The sequence below is a fragment of the Saccopteryx bilineata genome, chromosome 6 (genome assembly GCF_036850765.1).
Source record: "Saccopteryx bilineata isolate mSacBil1 chromosome 6, mSacBil1_pri_phased_curated, whole genome shotgun sequence".
Classification (NCBI taxonomy): Eukaryota; Metazoa; Chordata; class Mammalia; order Chiroptera; family Emballonuridae; genus Saccopteryx; species Saccopteryx bilineata.
The window spans coordinates 162,702,038-162,716,633 of record NC_089495.1 but is presented as its reverse complement, the minus strand read 5'-3'; the positions used below and the strand labels follow the sequence as shown (position 1 = coordinate 162,716,633).

The following is a 14,596-nucleotide window of genomic DNA, read 5'->3' as shown; positions in this document are numbered from 1 at the left end:
TCCAAGCTGGTGAGCTTTTGCTCAAACCAGATGAGTCCGCGCTCAAGCTGGCAACCTCAGGGTCTCGAACTTGGGTCCTCCGCATCCCAGTCCGACGCTCTGTCCACTGCGCAACCGCCTGGTCAGGCTGTATACAAAAGTTTTTAAAAAAATACAACCTGTCAATATTTCTTCTATCTTTAATTAACCATTTTACACTAAGTTGGTGAAATTATGAGACTAGAGAAATTTTTCTAGTTGCAAAATGCCTTGCAACGGAGTCATTAATTAGTAAGTTTTTAAAAAATATTTTATTTATTGATTTTTAGAGAGGAGAGAGGGGGGGGAGGAGCTGGAAGCATCAACTCCCATCAACTCCCAGGCAAGCCCAGGGTTTCGAACCAGCAACCTCAGTGTTCCAGGTCTACGCCTTATCCCACTGCGTCACCACAGGTCAGGCTAATTAGTAAGTTTAAAGTGAACCTTGCTTTGGACACAAATTTGTGAAACAGTAATATATCAGTATTGCCCAAAATATGAAAAACAGTAGACTTAAGGCAGATGGTAATACCAAGAGCCAAATATTAAAATGGCACCCTGAGGATGATTCATAGAAATACCTAATTTTCTTTTTTTTTTTAATTTTTATTTATTTATTCATTTTTTTAGAGGGGGAAAAGAGAGAGAGATTGAGAGAGAGAAGGGGGGGAGGAGCAGGAAGCTTCAACTCCCATATGTGCCTTGACCAGGCAAGCCCAGGGTTTTGAACCAGCAACCTCAGCATTCCAGGTTGATCCTTTATCCACTGCGCCACCACAGGTCAGGCCCTAATTTTCTACTTGTTTTCATCATATGGGTAAAACCAGTCAGTAGAGATTAGATGGGGGGTGGTGGGGGTGCCTGGTCAGGCTGTACTAAGACAATTACCCTCTGCTGTATCCATAAAAGAAAAATGACTTTTTTTGTGGCTTGTACTTATAGCCAGACAGTCTATTCCCCACGATTCCACTGTGCGCCTGAGAAATGATAGTAAAAATACTTACGTAAGAGGTAAAGACTGTCAGAAAACTACAAACTCACTCAGGAAAGATGTGATGTCATGGAAAAGAAGCACCACATATTGATTTTAACAGATTTTATTTGTCATGTTACACCATAGGTAAATTGGAAGCTCCCCAAAAGAAGCAATGTAAAAAAAATTAGACTTTTAAAAGAAAGTATACATTTAAAGTAGGCAAATAATGGTATATTTTCAAAATTACACAAAATAATTTCACTATAAAATGCCTTGATTTGCATGTGACTTAGTGCTTATTTCATATGAATCAGATCCAGCTGCTCTGGTAAACCTCTATTACATATGTTTTATTATAGAATGTCTAGTTTTTGGGTTTTTTTTTGTTTTTTTTGTTTTTGCTTTTTAGAATGTCTAGTTTTAAAAATATCTATTTTTAAGCCAGTACATAAAACCAATATTTGTGCAACCACATATACGTAAGTTATCCTCCTTATCTTCTTGGATCCAGGATGCTAAAAGATTAATGAAACAATTTTTTCAAAACTTCAAGTTACAGATCAACAGACAATATATTTCTTCAAGTTTTCTCAATCACATTACTAAGAGTAACTTGTATTAATTTATTCTAAGATTTCCAGATATAAATACCAATCAGTGATTGATTGGCTATTAAATCATAAGTTTGTTTGTTGTTGTTTTTTTCTTCTTGAGAGTCAGGGAGAGAGAGAGACAGGAACACTGAGAAGCTCCTGTATGTGCCCTAACCAGAGAACTGAACTGACCACCTCCATCTCCAGATGACACTCCAGCCAACTGAGCTATCCAGCTAGGGCTTGTAAAGTTATTCTTACAACTCGGTCAGAGTATATAGAATGCCTTAACTTCTCTTAGTTCAAATCCTCTAAAATATATAACCATACCATTTTATTTGCTTTAAACTGACATACTGACTTAGCAGTCCATACTCTGTAAGAGAGCAGGTAACTCCAGCACAGAAGAAATTATATAATGTGGCATGGGTGATGACTTCAGTGGCACTACTCCATGTTTATTTATCCAGACTGTTGCTCTCAGCCCTGCATTGAGGCCTCCTTGTATATCGGTTTCTAGTGTGTCACCAACCATGACACAGTCCTCAGGCCGTACACCGAGGAGATCACAGCAGTAATGGAATATGGAAGGTGCTGGTTTTTCTTCTTTCTGTTCTCCACCTATAACAATAGCATCAAAATAGGACTGACAGGCACAAGCCTCAATCTTTTCCCTCTGGGTCTGTCTGTCTCCATTTGTTAATAAAAGTAGGCAGACCTCCTTTCGAAGTTCAGTGAGCATGGCTTTGACATCTTCTGCTAATGTCATATGCTGTAAACGTGTAGATTTCCACAGAAAATAACATTCTTTAGCCAATTTCCGATTGGCTGCACCGCCCTTTGTTTCCTGTATTGCTTCTTCCCAGTGTGAAGTCCTTAGATCAGTAATGCATATATTGGAAGGATGAAAACATTCTTTGCTGAGTTTAACTTGAACTTTGTCACAAATTATTTCAGCCTCTTCTTTGTAATGATATTTTGATTGTAAAAGCTTTATTACCTAAATAAAGGAAAATAACTCCATTAACACATTTCAAGTCTTCTAATAGTCATGCCGTGAGAAGACGTGATCCTATAAACCCAGAGCACAGAGATTCTAACTCCACTTCATGTTAAGGCACCTCTATTATCATACCATTTCCAATGGAAATTGGTCTTATTTTTAAATTATTTTTATTCATTTTAGAGAAGAGAGACAGAGAGAGAGAGAGAGAGAGAATGGGGGGAGGAGCAGGAAGCATCAACTCCCATATGTGCCTTGACCAGGCAAGTCCAGGGTTTTGAACTGGCGACCTCAGCATTCCAGGTCAATGCTTAATCCACTGTGCCACCACAGGTCAGGCTCAGAAACTGGTCTTATTTTTTAAAGAACCCAAGAGTAAAGATCTCCCAAACTCTAGACCAGTGTGTTTCAACTGCTAGTCCATGGACTGCTCTGCCGGAAAATTTTTGCCAGTCTGTGGAACAGTTAACCCCTCTGATGTTGTATGAAAAGTACAGACCCAATGATCTTAGTCAAATTCACTTATGCTCAGGGTGATTTCTGCCTTAGCGGTCCCTGAAATAACTGTCCTATTTTCACTGGTCCTCAAGTGTAAAAAGGTTGAAAACTGCTACTCTACAACGCATTAGTATTTTTTTTAACCAATTTTTATTCTAAAAACATTCTTCATATATAGCTAATAGAAATCCTTTTTTATTCTTCTTTTAGCAGTTTCAGCCCACCACCTTTCTTTCTGGTCATGAAGACATGAAAATGAAACTTGTGCTTACAGTTAGTAAAGTATTTTATATTTCTAACAACTATTATTTAGACTCCGGAAATAACACTAGTTCACCTCACCTTTTCTTATCTATACCATTTTATTTATTTATTTATTTTTCTTTTTTCTGAAGCTGGAAACAGGGAGAGACAGTCAGACAGACTCCCGCATGCGCCCGACCGGGATCCACCCGGCACGCCCACCAGGGGGCGATGCTCTGCCCATCCTGGGCGTCGCCATGTTGCGACCAGAGCCACTCTAGCGCCTGGGGCAGAGGCCAAGGAGCCATCCCCAGCGCCCGGGCCATTTTTGCTCCAATGGAGCCTCGGCTGCGGGAGGGGAAGAGAGAGACAGAGAGGAAAGTGCGGCGGAGGGGTGGAGAAGCAAATGGGCGCTTCTCCTGTGTGCCCTGGCCGGGAATCGAACCCGGGTCCTCCGCACGCTAGGCCGACGCTCTACCGCTGAGCCAACCGGCCAGGGCCCATTTTATGTTTTTAAAGACATAAACTGACCACCATATAAAATGGAATCCAGTTCTATACTTTTACAGGGACAGAGAGAGAGTCAGAGAGAGGGATAGACAGGGACAGACAGACAGGAATGGAGAGAGATGAGAAGCATCATCAGTTTTTTGTTGCGACACCTTAGTTGTTCATTGATTGCTTTCTCCTATGTGCCCTGACTGCAGGCCTTCAGCAGACCGAGTAACCGCTTGCTTGAGCCAGCGACCTTGGGTCCAAGCTGGTGAGCTTTTTGCTCAAGCCAGATGAGCCTGCGCTCAAGCTGGCGACCTTGGGGTCTTGAACCTGGGTCCTCCACATCACAGTCCGACGCTCTATCCACTGCGCCACTGCCTGGTCAGGCCAATTCTATACTTTTAAAAATGTGTCTACAGCTCTAATGGAATGAAGCATGTTCTGTGATTTCAGCAGTTGAATGACTCAGTGCTTTTTCCAAACCTAGCTTTGCAGATTAAAAAAACTTCAAGTAATTTTGAGTCATTCTCTTTGTTACCCTGGTTCTGATTTCTTCTTCAGAATTAAGCACACCTTCTCACGTTCCCACAATTCTTTACCTTTGCTTTTATTACATTAGGGTTTTTTGTTTTGTTTTTGAGAGAGAGGCAGGGAGAGAGAGGATATCTGGCCAGGGCTCCCCCCACCCCTCTTTTAGAGACAGAGAATGGAAAGTAGAGGGGGTAGGGGAAAAGGAAGAATTCATTTGTGTTCCACTCAGTGGTGGATTCATTGGTTGCTTCCTGAGTGTGCCCTGACCAGGGATCCGCAACACTATGGTTTCAGAATGGTGCTCTTAACCTACTGAGCTTGAGGAGATGGCAAGCCCCCCTTCTCCCTGGAGAGGGGAGAAACCAGAAGAATACAAGGGAAAGGAGCCAGTAGGGATAACTGAGTCAGCCAGTTATAAATTAACTACATCCCATAGTTCTCTAAATGGTTGCTTGGAGCCACAAAGCAAGAAAAGCAGGATCTATATATAGCTACTACTAGTGATCAGAAAACCCCTTCCCCCTTGCTCACCCCACCTAAACTCCCCCTCCCCTCTTCTCCTTGAGTCCTGGGAAAATTTAAACAAAGAAATCTGTGCCCATTGCTTGGATACTGTAAAGGTATATAACCTGTAAGAAAATCTAATTCAGGGAACTCGTATTTTGGTGCTACTAGTCCCATGTGCTCCAGCAGCTACTAATAAATTCTCCTTCCTCTATTAATTAAGTTGTCTGAGTGTCTCCTCCATCAGGGTCATTCTCCTGCAACAAGCGAACTGGCCAGGGCCTACATAAGGTTCTTAATCATTTGGCCTGACTTCTAACATTTACTAAGACACTAGTGTGGCAAGCATTATGCCCAAGGCCCACATACATTATTTCTACTTTTCTATCTCTACAAGAATTCCCTTTTTGAGATGAAGAAATAAAATCTCAGAATTGTTAAGTAACTCAACGGAGCTGAGACTTAAACACACATTTTCCTATTTTCCAAGTCCACATGCTTGCCTTTAAACTGTTGGATTAGGCACTTGGAGACTGGGCCCTTGTCTTGTCTTCATGACATTATCTGGTGGGGAAAATGCGCAGGTATGCAATCACAAGTCCCAGGTTGACTTGTTGACAAGTCATTGCTGGCTTGTCAGAGAAAGTAATATTTAAACCAAAGAATTACCAAGCCCCTAAGGTGGGGATGGAAAAATGAGAAAATCATTCTAAACTGAAAGAAAAGCATGAACAAAGACAAAGAGCTTGAAATTTTATAAATTGGGGAAAACAAGAAGCTTAGTTCTGCCAAAATGGAAGTCATGTGAAGTAAGATGCTAAGAGACAAGACCAGAGGCTATTTAGAAGCAGTCCATAATGGGCCTTGCGTCCCAGGCTCTAGCAGATGCTACCTAAACCACCTTGGCACAAACTGTTCCCATACCTGTCAATGGCTTCATACGATAAGTAGTTGGGCTTCTCTGCCTGAGGGCTTTAGTTGGCCACAGGGGCACCCATGAACATAGGCTGGGGCCAAACCATTGCCCCAGAGCAGGCCTAAACAAATGAGGAACAGAAATTGGTGAATAAATATCACAGCTTTCTGGCCCTTTTGGAGGAACAAGTAAAGATATTCTGTATACTATTTCCTAGAGTTCCTCAACTGTTCACACCAGTAACTTGCTCATTTATGTAACCTGTATTTGATACCTTCGCCTCCCTTCCTTCTTACTCTACCACTCACCTACAGTGCCTCCTGTGATCACCTCCCAAGCAAACTACCTGCACTTGAATTTTTCCTGTCTTAGGGACATCTGGGGAAAGTCAACCATACCAAGACAGTTTTGAGGATGAGGGCAATGTATATAGCTGGGACTAAAAATTGTTTGTTGTTCAAGCAAAGAGGTCAAACAAAATTTGCTGCCACAGCCTGACCTGTGGTGGCGCAGTGGATAAAGCGTTGACTTGGAAATGCTAAGGTTGCCGGTTCGAAACCCTGGGGCTTGCCTAGTCAAGGCACATATGGGAGTTGATGCTTCCAGCTCCTCCCCCCTTCTCTCTCTCTGTCTCTCCTCTCTCTCTCTCTCCCTCTCCTCTCGAAAATGAATAAATAAAAAATTTAAAAAAAAATTGCTGCCCCAAACTATACAGGGAATAGTGGAATGCTACTCTCACCAGACACTCAATTCACCTACTGCAAATAAAAAAAGAGATGAACAGACATATTCTTCCTTCAGAGTATAAGAATAACTTCCACCAATAGTAAAGAAAATATTTTTCAGGCTGTCTTCAGAAAAAAAATGCAATAGTTAAGAAAATTTTTATTATACCAAGAAAAATATGCCAGCCCTAAGAATTTTAAGTGAAGGCAAAACACTGATAAATTTTGCCTTACAAAGTTAAATTTCAATGAACAAATAAAAAATCAAGCCTTTGCAACTTTCACGGTTATGTCACCATCTTTTATAACAATGTCAGCTGAATTATTCTTGATCTATGATTGAAGGTCATTCTAAATTTTTAACAACCCCATTGCTACACAATAAAAAGAAATAGGCGTCTAGGGACTCCACAGTGGTTGATCTGGCTCATAGTTAAAGAAACAGAGAGCTCCCATGGCCCTGGCCGGTTGGCTCAGTGGTAGAGCGTCGGCCTGGCATGCAGAAGTCCCAGGTTCGATTTCCGGCTAGGGCACACAGGAGAAGCGCCCATCTGCTTCTCCACCCCTGCCCCTCTCCTTCCTCTCTGTCTCTCTCTTCCCCTCCCGCAGCCGAGGCTCCATTGGAGCAAAGATGGCCCGGGCGCTGGGGATGGCTCCTCGGCCTCTGCCCCAGGCGCTAGAGTGGCTCTGGTTGCAACAGAGCGACGCCCCAGAGGGGCAGAGCGTCGCCCCCTGGTGGGCATGCCGGGTGGATCCCGGTGGGGCACATGCGGGAGTCTGTCTGTCTCTCCCCATTTCCGGCTTCAGAAAAATACAGGGGAAAAAAAAAAACAACAGAGAGCTCCCAATAAAGATCTAATTTTCAGTTACTGCAATCTGCAATTCACTGGATCTCTTAAAAAGCAGAATTAGCTCACCTTAAAGGGGAGATTCTTGTAAAGGTATAGTATACCACTCACAAGCTTCACAATTTCTTCCCATTATATTCCCTGAATTAACTTGCCCATTTGTCACACAGCAACTAATTACAGATTCATTTGGGATAACAAGTAGCATTTTAATAATATTAACATCTTTGGGGAAAAAGTTTATCAGTTTATCATACGTGTTTATCACACATTAATATTTTTTTTTAAAGATTTTATTTATTCATTATAGAGAGGAGAGAGAGAGAAAGGGGGAGGAGCAGGAAGCATCAACTCCCATATGTGCCTTGACCAGGCAAGCCCGGGGTTTCGAACCGGCGACCTCAGTGTTCCAGGTCGACGCTTTATCCACTGCACCACCACAGGTCAGGCCTATCACACATTAATATTATATAAAAAAAATTCCCAAGTTGAATTAGTACATGCTATTATTAGTATTAAGTCTCCTAACATTTGCATTGAGAGAATGGGAGTTTTGATTGAATTGAAGGTGGAGGAAAAGATCTCTAACTTGGAGGGTAAGACAGGCTTGAAAAAAAATTCTAAGTAGAATGAGCCTACCAGGTACCAATAGCCTAAAGAAATAGTTTTTAAAATAGTGGGCGTAGGGGAATCAATTTGTAGACATAATATAAATTCAAACTTTATCAACATGAAAATTCTATTAAAGGCTGTATCTTGTAACATACAGAGTAAACTATTCTCTACCTCCTGTTTTGTGGACCCAGAATTAAAATTAATATAATCAGTTCTAGTGTTTCATTAACTGTGATATAAGAAGACTTTTTGAGGACTAGAACCATATAATACTTTATAACACTATGGTTAAGATATGAAGTGGCTGAATCCCAAATAAAACTAAATTAAAAATACATGCTCACAGGCCCTGGCCAGTTGGCTCAGTGGTAGAGCGTCGCCCAGCTTGTGGAAGTCCAGAGTTCGATTCCCAGCCAGGGCACACAGGAGAAGCGCCCATCTGCTTCTCCACCCCTCCCCCCTCCTCCCTCTCTATCTCTCTCTTCTCCTCCTGCAGCCAAGGCTCCACAGGAGCAAAGTTGGACCGGGCGCTGAGGATGGCTCCATGGCCTCTACCTCAGGTGCTAGAATGGCTCCAGTTGCAGCGAAGCACCACCCCAGATGGGCTGAGCATCACCCCCTGGTGGGCATGCTGGGTGGATCCCGGTCAGGCACATGCAGGAGTCTGTCTGCCTGCTGCCCCTTGCTTCTCACTTCGGAAAAATACACACACAAAAAAAATACATGCTTATAAAATATGACTGCCTGTATACAGCCTAACAATTCAAGCAACACTCGTTATTTTTAGTTCAAGTCTTTGCTCAAATATAATTCACTCAATATGGACTAATCTGACCAACCTATTTAAAATTGTGCTTTGTTCCTCTCTCCACTTTGCCTAACACCCTTATAAATACACTTGTTATATTATGTTCACTGTCATCCTCACTAGAAAGTAAACTCACATGCAGAAATATTTTCTACTTTGTTCACTGAGAAACCCTACATTTCTGTAGAAGGCTTCCTCTTCAGTAATGACACTGAGACTGGCTTGAAGAAGGTGGAAATAACTTTCCCAGAAGACTAAAAGAAAATTAAAGCTTATCTAATACAGTTAATATATGACTCCTTCTCCCCAAACCCAAGGCAATGGCTAGAACCTTCCCCCCTCCCCTTTTCATAATTCATTCAGAATGATTTATGAAATCTGGCGTGTTACTTTTAAATAAGACAACATTTATGGGTGTTGCTATATTCTAATGTACAAAGGGTACTTGTATAGTCAAAAGTATATAATTCAAAGGAGGCAACAACAGAACCAAGTGTGGGGAGGCCTGGATTTTCATCCATCCATCCAGCATTCATGTAACATTCACCATGTGTCAAGTGAAGATGACTGACAGTTTGCTCATTCTTAAGAAGCTCACTATTTAGTTGTGGGCATCTGAATTGCAAAAACTAATTGTAATATCCTTTTCCAAGTGCATTAAGAGATATGTGAACAAAATACTGTGCTGGTATAAAGGAGGGTGTAAAGACCAAATCTGTTTCAGAAATTTTTGCCTGAACAGGCGGTGTTGCAGTGGATAGTCAGCCTGGGATGCAGAGGAACCAGTTTTGAAAACCCGAGGTCGCCAGCTTGAGCGTGGGGTTGCTGGTTTGAGCAAGGGGTCACTCGCTTGGTCAAGGCACATATAAGAAAGCAATCAATGAACAACTAAAATAATGGAGGCCGCAATGAAGAATTGATGCTTCTCATCTCTTTCCTGTCTGTCTGTCCCTATCTGTCCCTCTCCCTGTCTTTCAAAAAAAAAAAAAAGCAGCAAGAAATTTTACCATGAAAGGAATGTGGACAAGACCACACCAACAGTCTAGACAAGAGACAAGTCTAGTTTTAACTAAGATAACAGCCAGGAGTATGTGCAGGAAATGATGAACTGGGTGACAGGCTAGATGGTGGTATAATTCATTAAGTGAACCCTGGATTCGAATGTACCTCCCCTGTATTATATTAAGCCTACCTGATAGGGATTTGAGAACTAATGTCATTATTCAAATATTATAGTGAGGATTTGAAGCTTAGAGTGGTTAAGTAGGTAACATGTTTAGGCACTAGGAAAGCTGTGATTTAAACTCAAATGCCCAATTTAAAGCCTGAACTCTTTTGGCTTACAGCATGATTTGGCCTAATTGTAACACATTGTGCTTGGCCTACCAAGAACACACAGGTAAATATGTACTATCAACCCCTTCGAGATATTGGAGGCACTATAGCCTCTGAGGTCAAAGTCAAGGGTATGAAGATGGAAGGGACAGTCAATAGTGTGGAATGCTCAGGTAGGTCATTAAGATAAATTTAAAATGTCTACTGATTCTGGCAGTTTGGAGGATACCTGATGACCTGTCAAGTCAATTTTTATTCTAGTGGCAAACAGGAAGCTATATTGCAATGGATTTACGAATAAATAGGAGATAATAGGTATAGAGCTCTCTTGAAAACCATGGGCTGTCAAGAGAGAGAGATATCATCTAGTGGAGAAAGAACAGTCCAACAGAAGCAGTTTTTTTTATTTTAGGTATGGGGCAGACCTGAATATGCAGGGGTGGTACGCACCAAGAAAGAGGATGAAGATCCAGGGGACAAAATCTAACTAATGAAACATGAAGAGGAAGGGACACTCAGGTTTAGAAGGATTAGCTTTTGCAAGTGAGTTTTTCACATCTGATAATCCTTGTTTTCTCCTTAAAGCTGAAGGCAGAGGGAGGAAAACAGGATTGGATTAGGTTGCCTGAAGAAACCAGGAAAGGTCTGATGCAGTATCTGTGGGTACAGGAAGGAGAAAATGCGGCGGAGCAATACCTCATGAAAGAAATGCCCTGTGTAGGTGGGACTTTTGAGTTTCACTTCAGAAATCTAGTAAAGGTGACAGGAGGGGAGTTTCTGCAGAGAAAATCCTCTGGAATCGATTATGTCCCGGCTCACCACTGATAGTTGTGTAAGTTCCTGGGTCTCCTCAAAGATCCACCCGAGGAACACGCTGTGGGGGGACAACCCTTCCCCGAGGTCAATCACAGAGAGGCAGCTGCGTGCACGCGTCTTGGCTGATTCAGACCTGACTGGGCAAAAAGCCAGGTGACTCGGTGTGGTGTGACAATAGACGTTTTGGGGCAACTCTGCCATCGTGGCAGCTTTCCAGGTTCCAAGGCGCAGAAATGAACTTCAAGACCCCAGCTTCCCAGAGCTTGCGGGTAGACAGGCAGGTAACCTAATCTGCCAGGTTTGAGGGAAGGTAGCCTCCCCTGCCCACTCGCCCGTCTTCCTCCCGCACCGGAGTCTCAAGGGCCGAGAGACCAGTACTTCCGGGGGGGGGGGGCCTGCGGGATCACCAACCCGACGCGAAGTGGAGGGGAGGACACCAACGGAAGGGAAAGCGCGCGGTACCGGGTGGGACTCGCACACTACACCCGCAGGATGGTTGCGGAACCTGGAAGTTACCTCCAACATGCCTTTTCTACTCGCCCCCGCCGTGTCGATGAGCGTGTTGTCCAGATCAAAGAAAACGGCCCGCACGCTCAGCCCCATTCCAGCCGCCGGCAAGACACTCCAATGCCTCACCAGAGCGGCGCATGCGTGATGTAGGCCGGCGGGAAGGGGACACGTGGGCGGAGCTGTGAGGGTCACCTGACCCTTCCGTGCACCGCCCCTCAACAGCGGGAGCCCCGGGCACTCCAGGCTCGGAATCGTGGTATTCTGTGTGTGTCAGAGGTGGATGGCTTTGTTACCGCGGAGGGGTTGTTGGAACAGCAATAAGAAGTGGTTTCCTCCTTTGTAGCTGCTTTCTGCTTATCTTTTTCCTTTTGCTGTCCATGCCAGGAAGATGTATCTGGGGAGAGGGTGCGGAGGGGGCGGGGGCGGTGGCAGGCTAGCTATCGCACAGGGAGCTGCTGGCACGCTGAAGTGTCACTGGTCCTGTGTTTACCGTAAGTCAAGATATAACTGTGTTTGTGTGTGTGTCTGTGTCTCATTTCGTAAGTCTGCAGCTATGGGAAAGGTCGCTGTTAGCAACAGGAGCATAGAAATGTGGAAACCTATGGAGAGTTTTTATGTTTATTTGAGCCAAGTTGACAACAGTTGTGGGGGAGCAGAATCTCAATAGATTAAGAAAATGCTCTCTCTGGAGAACGGCAGTTTTGCAGCTCACTTTATATATTAGAATAACGGGGAGATGTAAGGACGGTTACATGAAATCCACTGTGGTAGATTAAAGGGGGTGGGAGAAAGCAAGACAGGGGAATCTCTGGGATTGGATAAAAAGCAAAATGGAGAAATATACTTCTTTTACGCTGGTGGGTACAAGGTAGTTAAATGAACATTTACAGTATGTAGAGATGATATGCAAGCAACAAGATAATGAGGGGGTCTGTGTTCTCCTGCTCTGATGCCAAGGTTGTGCCTTTGAGGGATCTGGAAAAGAAGATTATTATTCTGACATTTCAAAGGTATGTTATCTTAGATGCAAAAGTGAATAAGTTCACTTAAGGTAAAGATTGCCCCATGGCAAGAATATGACTACCCACCATGATGCTCTTTTAATTAGAAATTTTTGTGAAGACCAGTGGTTTTCAAACTTTTTACACTTGGGAACTGGTGGAAATAGATTTCAGAGACCGCTAAGGCAGAAATCACCCTGAGCATAAGCAGATTTGACTAATATCATTGGGGTTATAATCTTCGTTCAACATCAGGGTGGTTAACTGTTTCACAGACCAGCAAAAAATTTCTGGTGGGCTGGTCTGTGGACTGGCAGTTGAAACACAGTGGTCATTATAGACCATCCTGTGTGGTTAATTTTGGTCTCTGAGTTTATATGGCCCACTATACAGGCCTTCCTTGAGATTGTGAGGTTTAGTGTATGGCCCCTTTTTCATCCACAGATGGCATAGCCAGTGTTTTTAAATCTTACTTTATAGCTTATCACACACACTTTATTTTCCAAGCTCAGAAACTTCCTATCTGGGTCTTACTGTGTTCATACTACTATGCTATGGTAGCCATGTTAGAACTGGAGCCCTCCTCCCCAGTACATTTTTAAAAAGTGTAACCTGAATTTTTTAGAGCCCTCATTTGAAGGCTCTAAAGATAGCTGGCTCTGTTATGTCTGCCTGATGTTTTGTTCATCTTGATTGTTTTTCCCAAAGCCTTGTATTTCCAGGTATCAGTACCTTCTAATTTTATGATTTTCAGGTACAGCAAGAGGCTGAGTGATCTGGATGGTCTATTAATACTCTAGAAGGGCAATATAACTACTTCCTTCTACTGTTAGTAACAAAGATCTTTAAATTGTTAACTGAAGGTTGACACTGCCAGTTCAACCCCAATAGGAGTTCCTGATTTAGGTAGGGTGTAGTGAAGGGGGAGAATTTATTCAGTGAAAACAGCTCAGTTGTGAAACTGCTCAATTGTGGAAGACCCGGCTGTGAGACAGCTCAGGTGAAGGAAGCATCCCTGGGGAATCGCCTTAGGTGTTATAGCTCCAGCTCTTAGTGGTGCCACAGCCCCAGCATAACAGCGTGTGCCAGGGAAATACAATCTTCAAAGGAAATAAAAGTGCACTCCATAGATGCAGAGATGAAGCTGGCTTATATAGAGAAGAGTACTTACCCCAGTCACTGATTGTTCCTTTCTCATGCAAATGAGTAATACAAATCCTCAGTTTGGTCTAAAAAGCATTGTACTGGTTGGTCAGTAAAGATGCAAATGAAGCCTGACCTGTGGTGGCGCAGTGGATAAAGCATCGACCTGGAATGCTAAGGTTGCTGGTTCCAGGCCCCCGGCTTGCCTGGTCAAGGTACATATGAGAGTTGATGCTTCCTGCTCCTTCCTCTGTTCTCTCTCTCTCTTTCCCTGCTCTCTCTCTCTCTCTCTCTCTTCAATAAAAATGAATAAATAAAATCTAAAAGGGAAAAATACTTAAAGAAAAACAAGAAAAAAGATGCAAGTGAGATAGCTGTGCAGCTTGATTGGATTGGGAAAATCTCAGTACATTTGTTCAAATTTTCATCCTAGGAGTTCTCTAATAAGAGCTGACTCAGAGGCCAGGAGCATAGCTCTGTCCGCAGCTTTTCTTCGATATGAAGTATGCAGGAGAGGCCTTTCTGGTGTTAGACTCCAGTTATGCATTTGAGTTCAATTAACCATGTGGGCTGCTTTTCAGCAGGTATATTCTTCTCGGGGTCAACAAAACTGATCTCTAATTTTCTATCTAAATTGCCTCTATTGGCTATCTCTATTGAAATTTGGATATATGGTCATCATCAATGACCAGAAATTGTATATTAGATAGACATATTTTGTTACGTGGTTTATGAGCTAAGAGTGATTTTACATTTTTAAAAGATGATTAGAAAAACTCAAAGGAAGAGTATTCATGACACATGAAAATTATATGAAATTCAAATTTTAGTGTTCATAAGTACCCGGGGGTCATCAGGTCACGACACAATTCCATTTCTACGACTATGACGTAACCCGAATTTTGGTGTAAGTCAAAACACACCATAGCATACCTATCCTAACACAGTTGTAAGATCATAATCTAGAACATAAAAACACAACTAAGCCACAGAAAAAGGAAAAGGACATAAATATACT

At 42.7% G+C, this 14,596-nt stretch overlaps 2 protein-coding genes across 2 annotated transcripts in view; both read right to left on the bottom strand.

The window, feature by feature from the left end:
• Window positions 1-11,558, bottom strand: part of NINL (ninein like) — a 203,285-nt gene extending 191,727 nt beyond the window's left edge. Inside the window, exon 1 of the mRNA XM_066237907.1 lies at window positions 11,441-11,558. The gene's annotated coding sequence lies outside the window, so the exon portion shown is untranslated. The remainder of the gene's footprint in view (window positions 1-11,440) is intronic.
• On the bottom strand, window positions 1,100-11,570 carry NANP (N-acetylneuraminic acid phosphatase). The gene is made up of 2 exons (XM_066237913.1): window positions 11,441-11,570; window positions 1,100-2,587 (listed from the first exon to the last, which is right to left on the bottom strand). Exons 1-2 carry the CDS (start codon window positions 11,525-11,527, stop codon window positions 1,949-1,951), a joined length of 726 nt encoding a protein of 241 aa, XP_066094010.1. The 5' UTR covers window positions 11,528-11,570; the 3' UTR covers window positions 1,100-1,948.
• Window positions 11,571-14,596: the final 3,026 nt, after the last annotated feature.

What these genes read in the sequence shown, in the direction of transcription:
- NANP (XM_066237913.1), bottom strand. Translation starts at nt 11,527, where the DNA reads ATGGGGCTGAGCGTGCGGGCCGTTTTCTTTGATCTGGACAACACGCTC. An exon ending in GTAGAAAAGGCATGTTGGAG is followed by an intron (nt 2,588 to 11,440) that starts GTAACTTCCAGG and finishes TCCTTTATTTAG; the next exon opens with GTAATAAAGCTTTTACAATC.